The 13,594-nt window shown below is 47.8% G+C and overlaps 2 protein-coding genes and 1 long non-coding RNA gene across 5 annotated transcripts; 1 reads left to right on the top strand and 2 right to left on the bottom strand.

Annotated features, from left to right (window-relative positions):
- The first annotated feature begins 107 nt into the window (after window positions 1-107).
- LOC147198765 (uncharacterized) lies at window positions 108-5,487 on the top strand. 3 transcript variants are annotated; one of them, XR_015102112.1, is made up of 6 exons: window positions 108-303; window positions 387-430; window positions 1,093-2,608; window positions 2,670-2,914; window positions 3,108-3,215; window positions 3,413-5,487. It is a non-coding gene; the product is annotated as an uncharacterized LOC147198765 (long non-coding RNA). The 3 variants fall into 3 exon arrangements; XR_015102111.1 differs by having other exon boundaries at window positions 387-2,532; XR_015102110.1 differs by having other exon boundaries at window positions 387-2,608.
- On the bottom strand, window positions 1,379-3,805 carry crls1 (cardiolipin synthase 1). The gene is made up of 7 exons (XM_086122524.1): window positions 3,392-3,805; window positions 3,105-3,242; window positions 2,606-2,735; window positions 2,409-2,494; window positions 2,257-2,325; window positions 1,889-1,980; window positions 1,379-1,765 (listed from the first exon to the last, which is right to left on the bottom strand). The coding sequence occupies exons 1-7, from the start codon at window positions 3,803-3,805 to the stop codon at window positions 1,672-1,674; spliced, it is 1,023 nt and encodes a 340-aa protein (XP_085978650.1). The 3' UTR covers window positions 1,379-1,671.
- mcm8 (minichromosome maintenance 8 homologous recombination repair factor) lies at window positions 4,548-13,580 on the bottom strand. The gene is made up of 21 exons (XM_086122523.1): window positions 13,462-13,580; window positions 12,740-12,997; window positions 12,254-12,319; window positions 12,102-12,184; window positions 11,891-12,040; window positions 11,203-11,300; window positions 10,538-10,736; window positions 10,376-10,461; window positions 9,455-9,600; window positions 9,153-9,227; window positions 8,937-9,078; window positions 8,406-8,436; window positions 8,194-8,331; window positions 8,044-8,104; window positions 7,598-7,678; window positions 6,601-6,796; window positions 6,307-6,523; window positions 5,658-5,867; window positions 5,489-5,565; window positions 5,084-5,273; window positions 4,548-4,694 (listed from the first exon to the last, which is right to left on the bottom strand). The coding sequence occupies exons 2-21, from the start codon at window positions 12,993-12,995 to the stop codon at window positions 4,602-4,604; spliced, it is 2,595 nt and encodes an 864-aa protein (XP_085978649.1). The 5' UTR covers window positions 12,996-12,997; window positions 13,462-13,580; the 3' UTR covers window positions 4,548-4,601.
- Between the last annotated feature and the right edge of the window lie 14 nt (window positions 13,581-13,594).

Below are 13,594 nucleotides of genomic sequence, written 5' to 3'. Positions count from 1 at the left end.
GGACCTTTGCAGGAACTGGAAATCATCTGAATCACTTTTTGGATTTCATAAGCAAAAGTGGAGTTTGGAGGACTGTTGGGGTGCGAGGCCCGGCCGTGATGCGTTCAGGGAGCCTTTGAAAATGGAAGGAGATGTCAGACCGATGCAACAAGAGCATCCCTAAAGAGCGTTGGAAGCGTACCAGGCGGTTCGTGCTTATGCGCGTCTTAAAGGAGTCCTCAGAGACGAGCTCCCAGGCCGCTGGAAAGGACTTTTAGTCAAGCGTGGCCTGTGTGTCAGACATTCAACTTTGGAGCAAAAGAGGTATTAGTCCGACATTCAAATACATTTAGAAATAATCTAAATGGCACAAATAACTAGATTATTATTTTTTTTTTTTGCTTTAGTGCATCTGGTCTTGCCTGAAGGAGATTTGCAGAACGGAAAAGAGGTCAAGTGACTCCATAATTAATCCTTCTTATAGCCTACACTTGCACACTTGGGTTTCTTATGGGTATCATCCACTGCTCCTTTTACAGATCTAACACAAAATGTTGAGCATGTACTGTAAAAGTAAATCTCATGTTTGGCATCTTCCACAGACGATTGTTGGTGTGCATTGCAGATGATATCACGGGGCCTCATGGCTTATATTTAGTGGATATGATGTTTTTTTAACACAGAAAAAAGTCTAAGGAAAAGTCAAACCGATTCATTATAAAATTAAATATGCCCAAAACAAGGAAAGGTGATGTGTACATTTTTTTTTTCACTCGCTGTAATTAGAGTACAGGACCAAGTCCCCAATTGCATCCTTTTTTTTTCTCTTTATATTTCAAGGGACACACATCCCAAATGACTGTTTATAGGCGCACATACACCCAAATAACATGTACAAATAATATATATTATATTATATATATAAGTATTAAATATGACATATGGTTGATTTCCACCTTATCTGAAGTGATTACTCCGAATAAGCAACACCAAAGGTTAGGCAAAAGTATAGACACGTGGCCTCGAAATGTCCAAAAATGGAGTCCCCCAAGGTTTTGTTCTTGGTCCCCACTAAGGTTGTTTAACTGTTTTTCTTTTTCCTTTTAACTGCAGGTGTGTCCCAACACATTTCTCTTCAAGCATCGCTCATGTCCAGGCAGTGCGATGCCTTTTCTACTTCTTCAAAAAGGGCCAGCTATTTTTTAACTTTTATCCTAAAATCACATTGATAAAAATAACATTGGGGCTAAACGGAAAATAAGGGAGAATAATGGCGCATACATTATATTTAATTGTGTATACTTTGACTGGGGCAACCATTTACTCACTGTGTTTTTATTTTGGTGATGTCATTCATTGAGATTTACTATCAGGTATGAATTGCACTCCTCAAGATGCATTTGCATTGAACAGATTTTCAATTTTATTGATAAATCAAACATTCATACGCGACTCATACATACAGTAATGTGACGGTGATCGCTCTGTGTAAAAATAGGAGATGCTCTTTCTACATATAGTGGGTCCAGGGGATGAGCGGCGGGATCACCATCTGCGGCGAGTCATCGCCATGGCGACACGCCTTAGCAGCCATTTGTTTGTTCTTACCACTCTTGGCCGTCATCCAGCACTCGCGTGTCTGACTCGTGCCTCGTTTGTCTCAGGCTTGTTAACGAGTGATTTTTGCTGTCGTCATGGCGACCTGGTGTTTAGCACCCGGACAGTCTTACGGCCGTAGTGCCAGTAGCTGTAGCCCGATGCCGCGGTGGTCGCGGCGGTGATGATCCTGCAACACGTAGGATACAAATTACAGTGCTACCCCTCACATACCAGTTGAATGCGGAGGGCACACTCAACATTCCTTTATGGTGCATCGGCGGGCCAGTGGGTGGCGCTGTTGGCGTCTTACCACAAGCCCTGCAGCAAGATGCTGTCGGTGTACTGGAAGACTGGAGCCGCCAAGGATGCCGCGACCAGAACCAGTTGGATGGCTGTGTTCACCTGTTGAGCGCCCACATCAACACACAAACAGATAAACGCACGTGTGCGCACGCACACACACACACAATGTAAATTAATGCAAATGTGTAAAGCATAGCAATGATGAAGCAACTCATTTATGCAGTGATGGCTATTTGAAAGTGCTCTATAAATACAGTGGAGTTGAGTTATTAGAACCAATATGTTTTGATTTGAATTAAATCCTTCATAGTGGCGGGTGATTCAACTATGAACAAAAAAACATTTTTTTCTACTTTGATACAGTGAACGTCTCACCTTGCTGAATAGTGTCGGCTTGAGTTGAGCTGTCGTGTAGCAGGGGTTAAAAAACTTACTGAGGGTGACCTGTGAGTGGCATGGAAACGACATACTGTACACAAAAGACTTCTTTTTTAGGTGGCAATGACAAAAAAAAAAAAAAGCCTCACCGGTGGCGGCACCGTCTTGTATCTGACCCAGAAGACCGCTGCGATCAAACCAATGTCCCTGAAGACCACCAGAGCTGTCAGTGGTGCTGCAAGAGAGACAACAGGCACTTCATCACTTGCACAGGTTGGGCCAACTGAATCCGCATCCTTTCCCACAGCTCACAGGACGAGCTCTCAAGGCGCGCATGGAATAATACCTGGTATGATGTCTGCATACGTGAGGCTGATATATAAAATGCTGATGAGGATTTTATCCGCCAGCGGGTCCAGGGCACTTCCTAACGCTGACTTCTGCGTGGGCCACGTCCTGGCGATGTAACCATCCAGCTGAGAAGGACACGCACACACACACGCAATCAAGGCATAAAACAAGTGTTATCTGTTGAATGCCTAATGATTAATTTACAGACTGCTGTCGGAGTCAACAAAGGGGTGGCATAACGACCGCAGCTTTTGACATTCGTCTCCCGTCTTACTTTCACTGAGAAGTGACCTAAATTTGAGAGGTAAAAAACAGGCACCGCCAGTTTGTGCAGTTTTGCAACGTTGCGTGAATCCATAAAATGGCGAACAAGCAACATTCCCCCCCCCCCCCCCCCCCCCCCGAATGGGCTTGTTTGGCGAAGTAAGGAGGAGCGGACTTGTGCGCTGACATGACACAGTTGTGTTTTTGTGCATCGTACGCGCGTGTGTTACCAGGTCAGTGGCTCCGGCGAGTGTGAAGAGCGCCAGGCTGAGGTGGAAGTGTTGTTGGATGATCAGGTGACCCAGGAAAGGAGCCAGGACTATCCGACACACGCACAGCAGGTTGGGAATTGTCCACGGGTTCTCGTACTGAAGGGTGACAATTGACAATCTATTTAACAGATGAACGGTTCTCAAACGGGGGTCTGTGAGCCACAATTTTTTGTAAAGCTCTTTTATTTTCACTCCACCTTTTTTAAGGAACGGAAGGGTGATCCTTACAGCCTGAAAGTGCTTACCAGTTCTTTAAACTTAAACAGGCCCTGTCCGGGTACCGGGAAGGCCTCCCCCTGCGGTGTGTCCGCTTTCTGGTCGTTCTTCCCCCTGAACTCTCGACCGCCGGTGGACAGGAGGGCCCGGGAGTTGACCGCCAAGCTGCCGTGACCTCCGCGTAGCACGAGCTGGGTCCGACACGGCCTCCACCGCGTCGACAGAAGCGGGCCGAGGCGACGGGGAGCGCGGCGGTCCGCCCATCTGAGGCCGAGACTCCAGGAGCCTTCCGCCGCCGGGATGACGAGTGCTCCGGGCCGGAGCCGCCAAGTCGTCTTCGCCTCCTCCTGCCGACGCGCAGCCCCGAACCGCGCCGACAGCAGACACTCGGCGGCTTTGCGGCACAGCGGCGCCGCAGGGCTCCGAAAACATAAAATGATCATGTTCACCTGCACTCCGTCGGCGAGCCCTGCGTCCGCGGGGCCATGACGAAGTTTTACAGCTTAGGGCCGAACGAGGTCCGACAGGACCAAGTGGGCTGCCATGTTGCCGTAAAGAGACGCGGCGAGGGCGGGCAATGTCGTAAATCTGCCCGCGAGGTGGAGCCGCGAAACAAGACTGCGCGTGGAAAATAAAATGATTGGTACGAATATTTTACATTATATGGTTAAACGAAATATCATTGTGATAATACAACTGGAAAAAAAAAAGAAAAACAGCATAGCATTACTCGGTTACGAAAAAGAAAGATGCTTTAATTAACAAATTAGTGCACAACAAATAAAGTGCAAGTCAAATAAAAGTAAACAATTTGAAAAATCATGCTTGCAAGAACGATCCATTGAAATGTGAAGTAGCTGAAAGGGGCGGGCAAATTTTGTAAAGTTTGTCAAATGTTTTCACAATTACGCCATTCTTATTTTAAATGGTATTATTTAGAATTTAAATACAATTATTTAAATATAAATGATTACATGAACATTTTATTTTTGAATTGTATTATACTTCCAATAAATCACAGATTCGCCAATTATTTACCCTTATTTTAAGAAATACTTTGGAACAAACCAATTTCAAGAAAAAGCGGCTAATTTCACGCATGGTGGGCCAGGTTAAAAAACAGATTCAGGTACTTCACCCCACCCCTGGTCTCGCCTGTCTGTTGCTTGTTTTGCTCTCGAATGGTAGTTTTGCAGTCCACTCCAGTTCAGTGAGTGATGGTAAAGCCCGTTGGGCTTGTCAGACGGTCTGAAGTTGGTAGAGCTTGGCTCCTTTTTTCAACAGGAAACCTTGTTCATTCAGAGAACTTACCAGACCCTCAAAGTCCATCACCTGCCAAAAAATATGCACCGTTTATCAATGACTGCAAATAATTGCAACATTATTGAAGAAGCATATCGAGACAGAAATAAAGTGTAAAAATACATTTTAAGACATATTTCCCAGGTAAAACAACAAGTAGGAACCAGAGAAAATGACTGTTTTTCCTTGTTTGTGGTATGAGATAAGTGTGGGGTTGTTTTGGTCGTATTGGTGTTTTTATTTCGGATAATGGAATTAGATGTGTGCTGCTTTTTTCCCCCCCGCTTTGTTTGTGGTGATGTATTGTTATATTGTCTGGTTTGAAATCAACTTGAATAACCTTAACTTCAAATGAAGAGAGGTGAGGGCCACCTTTGTAAAATACAGTAAATCCCCAAACACATCATGTCATACTGTACCTTTATGTTCAGCCTCTCCGCCACAGATCGAATGGTCTGGAGGTCAAACTGCTTCTGATTGGTCTGCTGAGCGTGCGCGTGCAAAGCGCTGATGAGTCTTTTGGCGGCACCGCGTTGGCTCATGCCCGCGCCCAGCTGCGAGCGCTCAAAGTCCAGATTGCCCAGGCCGTCCGAGTACGTGTCAACCAGGCTGCACGAACAGAGCGTGAGGTGTGTGAAGGAATGAAGAAAGGGAATATGGAAAATGTTTTGCTAGCTCATAATAAGTAATTTTACGACATTTCGAAACTAAACAGGCCCACAAGTGAGGAGTAAATTGAGACAAGATCAGTTGACTGTCTATATTATTCTTGTTTGGTCATGTGATATGCGTGGCTCATAAAACATTGGGAAACCCCGCTCTACCTGTGTTTCATAATTTCCACCACATCCTCCGCATGGCTCCCGGTGGCCGTCTCGCTGAGCTCCAGTCTGGCTCTCGCCTGCATGGAGGCGGCCAGATCGCACTCGTGAATTGATTACCGGTACTTTCCGCAGCGTGGTCTGACATGCACGGCGACAGGTCGGCGGCTACCTCGGTGAGTCTGATGAGCGACTCCAGCTGGCGGGTGGTGATGGGCGTGGTGTCGGCGGCTCGCGACTGGGACCTCAACGACAGGTAGAAGTTCTGAAGCGTTTGCGCCGCTTCCGCCGAGAGCGTGGGGTGAACGTAGTGGCGAGCGTAGGTGATGTACTTCCTTAACAAGACCGCCGGAATGGGGTCGGTTGCTTCACCCGCTCGGATCTGAAAGAACAAGAGCACTTGTTGTTCTCAGCTTCACGGAAATGCGGGGCGCGTGGTGGGGGGGAGATCGTCGTGCTGGAAACGAAACTGAGTGTTCTACTCGAAAATGCCTGACATTACCAGAAGCCAATCAAAACCCAGGAGAATGACACTCCCACCACACTGATGAAATGTTCATTATTTTAGATACATCCTGACTTTTTACTGCATTTACTGCAATAGTGTACACTCCTCGATCGTTCTAAACCCAACCGGTCGAGGCAGACAGCCGCCCAACATTGAGTTACGGGTCCGTCTGAGGTTTCTTCCCTGCCGCTCTGCTGTGGGGCTCATGCAGGGTTCAGCCAGTCTCCTAATGTGTGAGGCGCGCGCTTCATATGCAAAGTGGCTTGAGATGAACCTCCTTCGCTCCACAAATCAAATGGAATCGAATCTTCACCTGCAAACGCTCAGAGAGCGGCATGTCGGCGCGCTCCAGCAAGATGGACGTCTCCGCGTCGCTCTTGTTGCCCCTGACGACTTGGGCGCTGCCGGTTTTGCCTCCGCCGGCACGGTTGGCCATGATGTGCTCCGACAGACGGCGGTCGTGAGACTCGTCCGGGACGTCCAGGAGGAGGAAGACCACGTCGAAGCGGGAGAGCAGCGGAGAGCCCATCCTGAAAATCAGCCCCCACGCAGCGTAAGAGAGGCGACAAGCCACGAAAACGTCCTGAGCAACCGACCGACGCCTCACTTCAAATTCTCCGAGACGGTCTTGCCTCGGTTGTAATGGCCTCCGATGGGGTTGGCGGCGGCGACCACGGAAGTTCTGGCGGGCAGAGAGGAAACGATTCCCGCCTTTGCCAGGCTGACGGACTGCTGCTCCATGGCTTCCAACAGGGCCTGCTGCTGGCTGCCCAGCTTGTCAAACTCATCGATGCAGCACAAACCTGAATAGAGGACACGGATGCCGACTTCAAGGGGGAAGAGATAAAGTGACTTTCTCCATTTATTCGCTGCGAAGGATGTTTACCATAGATTCGTCAACCGGAATCTAACTGTATAACACCACTGACACATTCGTCAAGCCCCCCCCCGCCCCCACATGAGAGGGTCTTGCTCAGCTCGTCTACCCGATCCCTGTAGATGGCAGATTTGCATCACTTTGGATTTGAGATCAGCGTAGCTTAGAAAAATAACTATAGATTGATTTGATAATTCATTAGTTGCACTTGCGTTCATCAATGCACCTCCGCTTTTGAACAAAGGACCAAAGATTAGGCAATAAATCTCTGCTTGCGGTGTCGATGATGAGGGAAAGAAATGCCAACATAATGGAATTTGGACAATTTTCGGCACTTCACGCGCAAACAGAAAATGTCTGTATATGATATGAACACAATATAGAAAGTGTTTCACGATCGTGAGAAAAGATGATGCCGTTTAGTGAGTGAATAGCGTAGGCCATGTCAAAAAAGCCAGGGCTGATAACGAAAATGTTAAATGATAACGAAAGCCCGTTAGTCCCCCAGAACAGCACGAGACACTCGGGAACCATTTTTAACTTGTGGGGGAAAAAAAAGGCTCCTTTAAACATTTGCAACTAAGAAGAACGGTGGCTGCCTCATTCCATCATCATGTACGATGAGGACGCTCCTTTGTAATTGACACCATCTTGAGAGGTCTGAACTCATTTTCTGGAGCTGAGTGTAAAAGCTAATCTGCATGGATGTTTGCACTTGCGTCCCCACCTTGGTCGGCCAACACCAAGGCCCCAGCCTCCAGAGCGTAATCTCCACTTCCTGGATCTCTGTACAAACTCACTGTTAGTCCTGAACACAAAATTCAAAGTGTCCCGTAACTACTTTGACATGTGAAATACTCTCAATTCAAACAAAGTGTTGAGGTATAGAATATGGAGAGCGACAATTGCTTTCAACTTCACCCTACTGTTGCGTTATTGCTAAATTCCCTTCCACGCGGGTGACATCCTGCCTCTATTACCGCCTCTGATAACAACATCGGAATTTGGAAATTAGCCCCCCCCCTCACCCATTCAGTGCCATTTACACACAGTAGCAACGTGGGAAAAAAGCTGGCTTTTACAAACAGCGCAGATGAGGCAAAGTGGCCCGAATCAATCAAAGTTTACCGCCTTAATGTGAGCGCTCCACGCAAAATTGGTGAGACGGGTTACCTGCGGCGCTGGTGCTGTTGCCACAAACGTAGATCCCCCGAGGGGCCACGTTGCACACCGCCTACAAACGACAATACAATTATTTTGTTGGAGTTGGAACAAAGATGGATGGAGATCGGATGGAGTCGAGCTCTCGGGCATCGAATCGACCTGCAACATCTGGCTCTTGCCCAGTCCGGGATCTCCCACCATCAAGACGTGAGGGTCTCCTCTCACCGGGACGCTGTTCTTGCCCGTGTGCTTCTGCCGGCCTCCGAACAACACCAGCACAAGCGCCGCTTTCACCAGCTACAAACGCGCGTGGGAACGCATCAGCGTGAGAGGCCGACCAGAAAAGTCGCAGAATGGACGGCGGTGCTCACCAGGTGGCCGTAGATGGCAGGACATAGCGAGCTGAAGAGAGCAAAAAGGAGTCAACACCTTTCCAACAAACATCCGAAAGCAGCAGGAACCACCTAAAGCTCCACCTAAAACTCCATTTTGCTCAATGTGGACACACATTCAAGTGTTGAACCCTTGAAGCCTCAAATGGATAAAAACCTTCAACTCTTCGAAAGCGAAGCTAATTTAGCTGCAGCGATGAGAGAGAGAGCACAGAAGAGATAGAACGAAAAAGGAGAGAGAAATAGAAGAGAAAGGGAAAAGACAGTACGTGAATAACAGGCTGTCTTGCGTGTTTTGTTCCAAGGGATGAAATCATTGGACAATTGAAGATTGAAGATGAAAAATTCGCTTGTGATCAAATATTGAGGGTCGGTTACATGCGGTGCCCTCGTGCCGATGCCAAATCTGGAGCCTGGCCCGACGGTGGAGCTTCCGCCGACGAGTTTCATTCAAAGAAAGCCTCTGATTCTATCTTTTTTTTTTTTCGCCTTTCAGGCCGGCAAACTTACTGCACAATGAGTCTGAGCAGGTCAGGCTGCGACTGGATCTCCTGGATGGCATAGAGCTCCTTGAGGCTAAACTCCTCACCTCCAGAGCGGTCCTCGGGCGAGCCGCCAGACGACCCCGCACCTCCACACTTGGACCGCTGACCTGCATTCAACAGTCATGAGGCTCCACCTGATGATGACAACTCACTTGGGAGTGAAACTTGGAACGGCAGCCACCTTTGGTGTTGCTGACTGACGTGGCCTCAATGTAGAGGAGAAACATGCACTGGTCCTTATTCCACCTGGAGGTGCCTGGATCGCAAACACAAGGCCATTGTTCCCCCCCCACCCCCAACAGATGAGAACCGATGATGTAAAAAGCAATCAAAATCGTTTTAGTGTAGAAATTTGGTAGCAATGGGCCTTCTGAAAAGTACTGTCCAATGTCCTTTCCTACAATTGTAACTTTGCAAGTTGCAGCTGTACACTGTTGATATGTCTGTCGACACAGATGGTTGTGTGTGTGTGTGTGTGCGTACCATCATTTGTGACTCTAACGATCCCCGTCACTGTCACCGTGTCGCCGGGGACGCAGCTGTCACAGAGGTCGGCGGTCAGGTGGCACTCAACTGTGCGTGGGATCCGTCCGGCCTCCCTCTGCTCGCCGCACACCAACTCCTGCACCCTGCCAACACACACACGCACGCACACACATACTTGACATGACAGACCCACCTATGGCTTTCTGTCAACAATCCGCTGTTTATCCGAACAGACCAAAACCGCAATTGCGAGGAGTCAGTCTGCTGCAGGTGAGTCAGTGCTGACGAACCAGTGAGCTAAGTGCGACACCTAGTGGTGATATCGTCGTTTTCAAATGCTGTCGACCTTGAGAAATGATCCAATTTCAACATGAAGCGAGAAGCAGAACAAGGGAAGAGATTTGGACAGGTGCAATTAACCTTTGTATCAATCTCGCGTAGCTATGTGACTAAACATGCGACGATTGTTCACTGACTAAACAAAGACAAGATGAGCATTCTTTCAGTGTACAACAGGCATGTCCAGCTGCGGGCCTGGAGGGCCGACTGTCCTGCCTGTTTTCCATGTCTCCCGGCTGCAACACACCTGATTCAGATGATCAGCTCATCAGCCAGGTCTGAGGCAGCATTAGAAGAATCCTGATTATTTAAATCAGGTGTCTTGCTCCTGGGAGAGCTGGAATAATTTGTAGCAATTTGGTTTGGTGGTGGTGTGTCGTAGGACTTTTACACATTGGACTTGTCACATATTGAAATACTGGAATACAAAGTGGCAGAGGTCCGGGCATCCCCAGTTGGCGCGCGGTAACTTGTAGCGGTCACAGCGGAAGGCTGTTTATTCCACTAACCCCCTGTTAGTGGAATAAAGGCTTGTAAGCGTCACAAACGGCGCAAGTCGACGCGGTGTGTCATACTTACTTGATGATTTGCCAGTCTACAGTGTGTGTCAGAGGGGAACTCCGTCTGGCGCTGAACGCACGACTGCGGCAATCTAGCTGGGTACACTGCCAGACAACACACGCAAGTGAGACCCTTCCGACGCCAACCCTGCGTATTCGCCGGGGTGCGCGTGCCTCCTACCTTGGCGGGCGTGGCGTACTTGCCGTGGTGCAGCGGCAGCGAGAGCGTACTGGAGCACGACAGGCACTGGAAGGCCAGCCTGGTGCATCGAGGCCGGATGTTGCTCACCCGGACCACCGTGCCCCTCACGCACACCAGGCAGCCGAACACGCTGGCGCGCAGCGTGCGCAGCGGAGTCAGCGGCTCGTAGTTGTACAGCCTGTATATATAAGTCGCGCTTACAGCGGGTATCGAAACTCTACACGCCCTTGTTCAAATGCCAGGTTTCTGCGATATAAAATAATGAAAGCCAGAGAAATTATTTGAAAAAGCTTTTTTTTCCGACCTACATCCTGTATGAGTCAAATGTAAAACAAAAAAATCCCCTCAGAAAATCTTTTAACGGGATGAAGTAAAAGTAAACAACTGAGAAAAGGCCATTGCACAAGTGTGCACACCCCTTTATAACTTGCAGCTAGCTGTGTTCAGAATGAATCAAACACATTCACACTCGGGGTGTCTCCCATAAAGCGGTCTTTCTTTGCAATCGAGACGTACAGGTTCAATGTCGCATTGGGCTCATTTTTTTATATTTCATAAAAACGCCCATTTGAACAGGGGTGCAGTTTTCTTAAATTCACAGTGGACCTCGAGTGTAAACAAACGTGAGCTTTGCTGCCGCATACCTTGCACTGATGCGAGGGATGCTAATAATTGGTGCGGTGACGGGCAGCTCGTCGCCGGGCAGCTCGGCGGCCTGTTTCTCCAAGTCCACAGTTAACACCTGTTTCACAACAAGAGGAGGCTGCCTTCAAAACAAATAAAATAAACATGACGCCTGCGGCTATCTCTATAGAAATGTTTCAATCTCGATTTATTTCTAATCTCTCGCATTTGGTTAAGTCGCACCTAGTATGCAACTTGTCTCGTGTCCGGCCTCACACACTAGCGTCTGCATTATGGCCTGTTTTATTGCCGCTTCTCCTCTTTCCTCTTACATGGGCGAGGCCCTCATAGGTTTGTCAAGCAAAAAAAAAAAAAAACGATCAACATCAGATGAACATTAAATAATTGTACAGCATTTTATTCACAATTACTTGCCTGTGACACACAAAAAATAGCTCTGGGTTCCACTTTGGAGTCACACCTGTTGAGTTAATGTTCTCTGTGACTCTCTATGGCCGATAAATATTCGACTTTTGCAGACATGATCTGCCATTCATATTCAACAAGGTGCAATTCAATGACGATCAATAATCACTCATATTTGGCCAGAATTCTTCTCATTCAACAGTGAACTCGGATAGAAATACTGGCCCATACAGTATTAAGAAGTAATCATTCAACCCGTCCATCCGTGCGTGTGAGTTGTACCTGGTGAATGGCCACTCCCAAACAGTTGAAGATCATCTCCGGTTGGTCCTTCAACTCTGCAGTCAGGGCAGGAAGCGCGGCTAGCACCGTCTCGTTTGTGGTCAGGTCCGCGTAGTCCACCAGTACGCTGCCCTGACGCTCGATCTCGTCCTGTAACACACAGCGAGTCACCACCCCAGTCCACCACATCACGTCAGAAACACAACCCGACCTTGTCGTAGAGGTCAATCTTGGAGGTGAAATACTTCTCAAACGCTTTGATTTTCTCTACGCTTGGCGAGCTCTCGATGAAACCTGCCGAAAGAAAAGTCTGATTCTCATGTGTGAATCTTATCATCGCTCGGCCTAATCTTCATTAAATACCGTCAGTGAAGTACAGCGACCATCCTTTGTAAGGGCACAGCACATCCAGAGTGGCCTGATGGAGGACTGAAAAGGCAATTTGGATTCAAATTGGACTCTTGTTAGTGGGGTTAAAGTAGCAGCTATCTCTGGCGGTGCTTTTTTTCTTTTAACTTCCCCTGAACATTTTTAGTTGAGAGAATGTTGCTATTTTTTGTTCAATGAATATAGCGCTATTGTATGTGTTTTTTGTTTAGTGCCAACATTTTATCAGTTAAATTACAAAGTCAAGGTGTGATGGTGTGACCGGAGTCCTAAGTGTAGCTAATTAGAGGCAGTCAAAACGTTTGAATTTATGTAACTGACGAGAAGTAGTTATTTGTAGTAAGGGCGGGTTCAGTACAGGACACTAGAGCAAAAAATGTAAGTGCCTCTGCCTCCGATAGTGAGCTCATTTCTCAACAGCGGGAGTTCTTGTTTTTTCCAAAGCAAATTGAATAAACTCACCCCTATGTGTGCCAGAGCCTTGACTTGCCGATGCTCTGTTATCACATCCAGCCTTCCCACCGTATGGTCCTCCTCCTCCACGTCCACTACCTGAACCCCCTCTCCAAGGTCTACCCCTCCACCCTCCTCTCCATCCTCCATTGCCTCCTCCTCTCCATCCCCCGTTGCCTCCTCCTCCTCTCCTTCCTCCTCCATTTCCTCTCCAACCATCATTTCCACCCCGCCATGTCCCTCTTATTCGGTCCTGTCCACTCATTCCTGGGCAACAAAACAGGAGATGTTTAAGGTTTTTCTAATATACTGGAGCTGTAACAGTTTGTTAGAGAGTGTACCCCGCTCCATCGTGGGGTTTTCGGGTAGTGACCCTGCTAGGCCTGCTAAAACATTTATTTCTGTGGAAGTTGAAGCATGTTAATCCTAGGGAAAACGTTTCCAAGCTTGGTATGAGGACAAACAAGGCAAAACATATTCATGACATGACAAATGAATGTAGGACTGTGTTGAAGAACTAGCGATATGAGGACAACTGAACCCCTTCTAACACGAGTATACAAGTACAGTACAGCACTTTTAGTGTTGGACATTTCAGACGTCACGGTTTTTCGGGCGTCTAAAATTATAACTAGCTCACTTCTCGACAGCAAACGTGGTACATTAAACACAGTTGAAATGTTAACAACTGTAAGTAAAACAGCCACAGGATGAGAAAAAGCGAAAGTTACCGATGACATTTCGACGTTCCCACTCGACGAGGTGTCAAAATTTGCCGCCCTCCAGTCGGAGCTTCTTCTTCGCCTCATTTCGGCGGTGATTCGATTTCCTGTTCTGACTACTGACACTTGGAGGACAGATGTA

The sequence above is a fragment of the Hippocampus guttulatus genome, chromosome 10, assembly GCF_054856545.1.
Source record: "Hippocampus guttulatus isolate MCC_2025c chromosome 10, RoL_Hgut_1.0, whole genome shotgun sequence".
Classification (NCBI taxonomy): domain Eukaryota; kingdom Metazoa; phylum Chordata; class Actinopteri; order Syngnathiformes; family Syngnathidae; genus Hippocampus; species Hippocampus guttulatus.
Note: the sequence above shows the minus strand (reverse complement) of the source record. Positions and strands in the feature narration are given on the sequence as shown.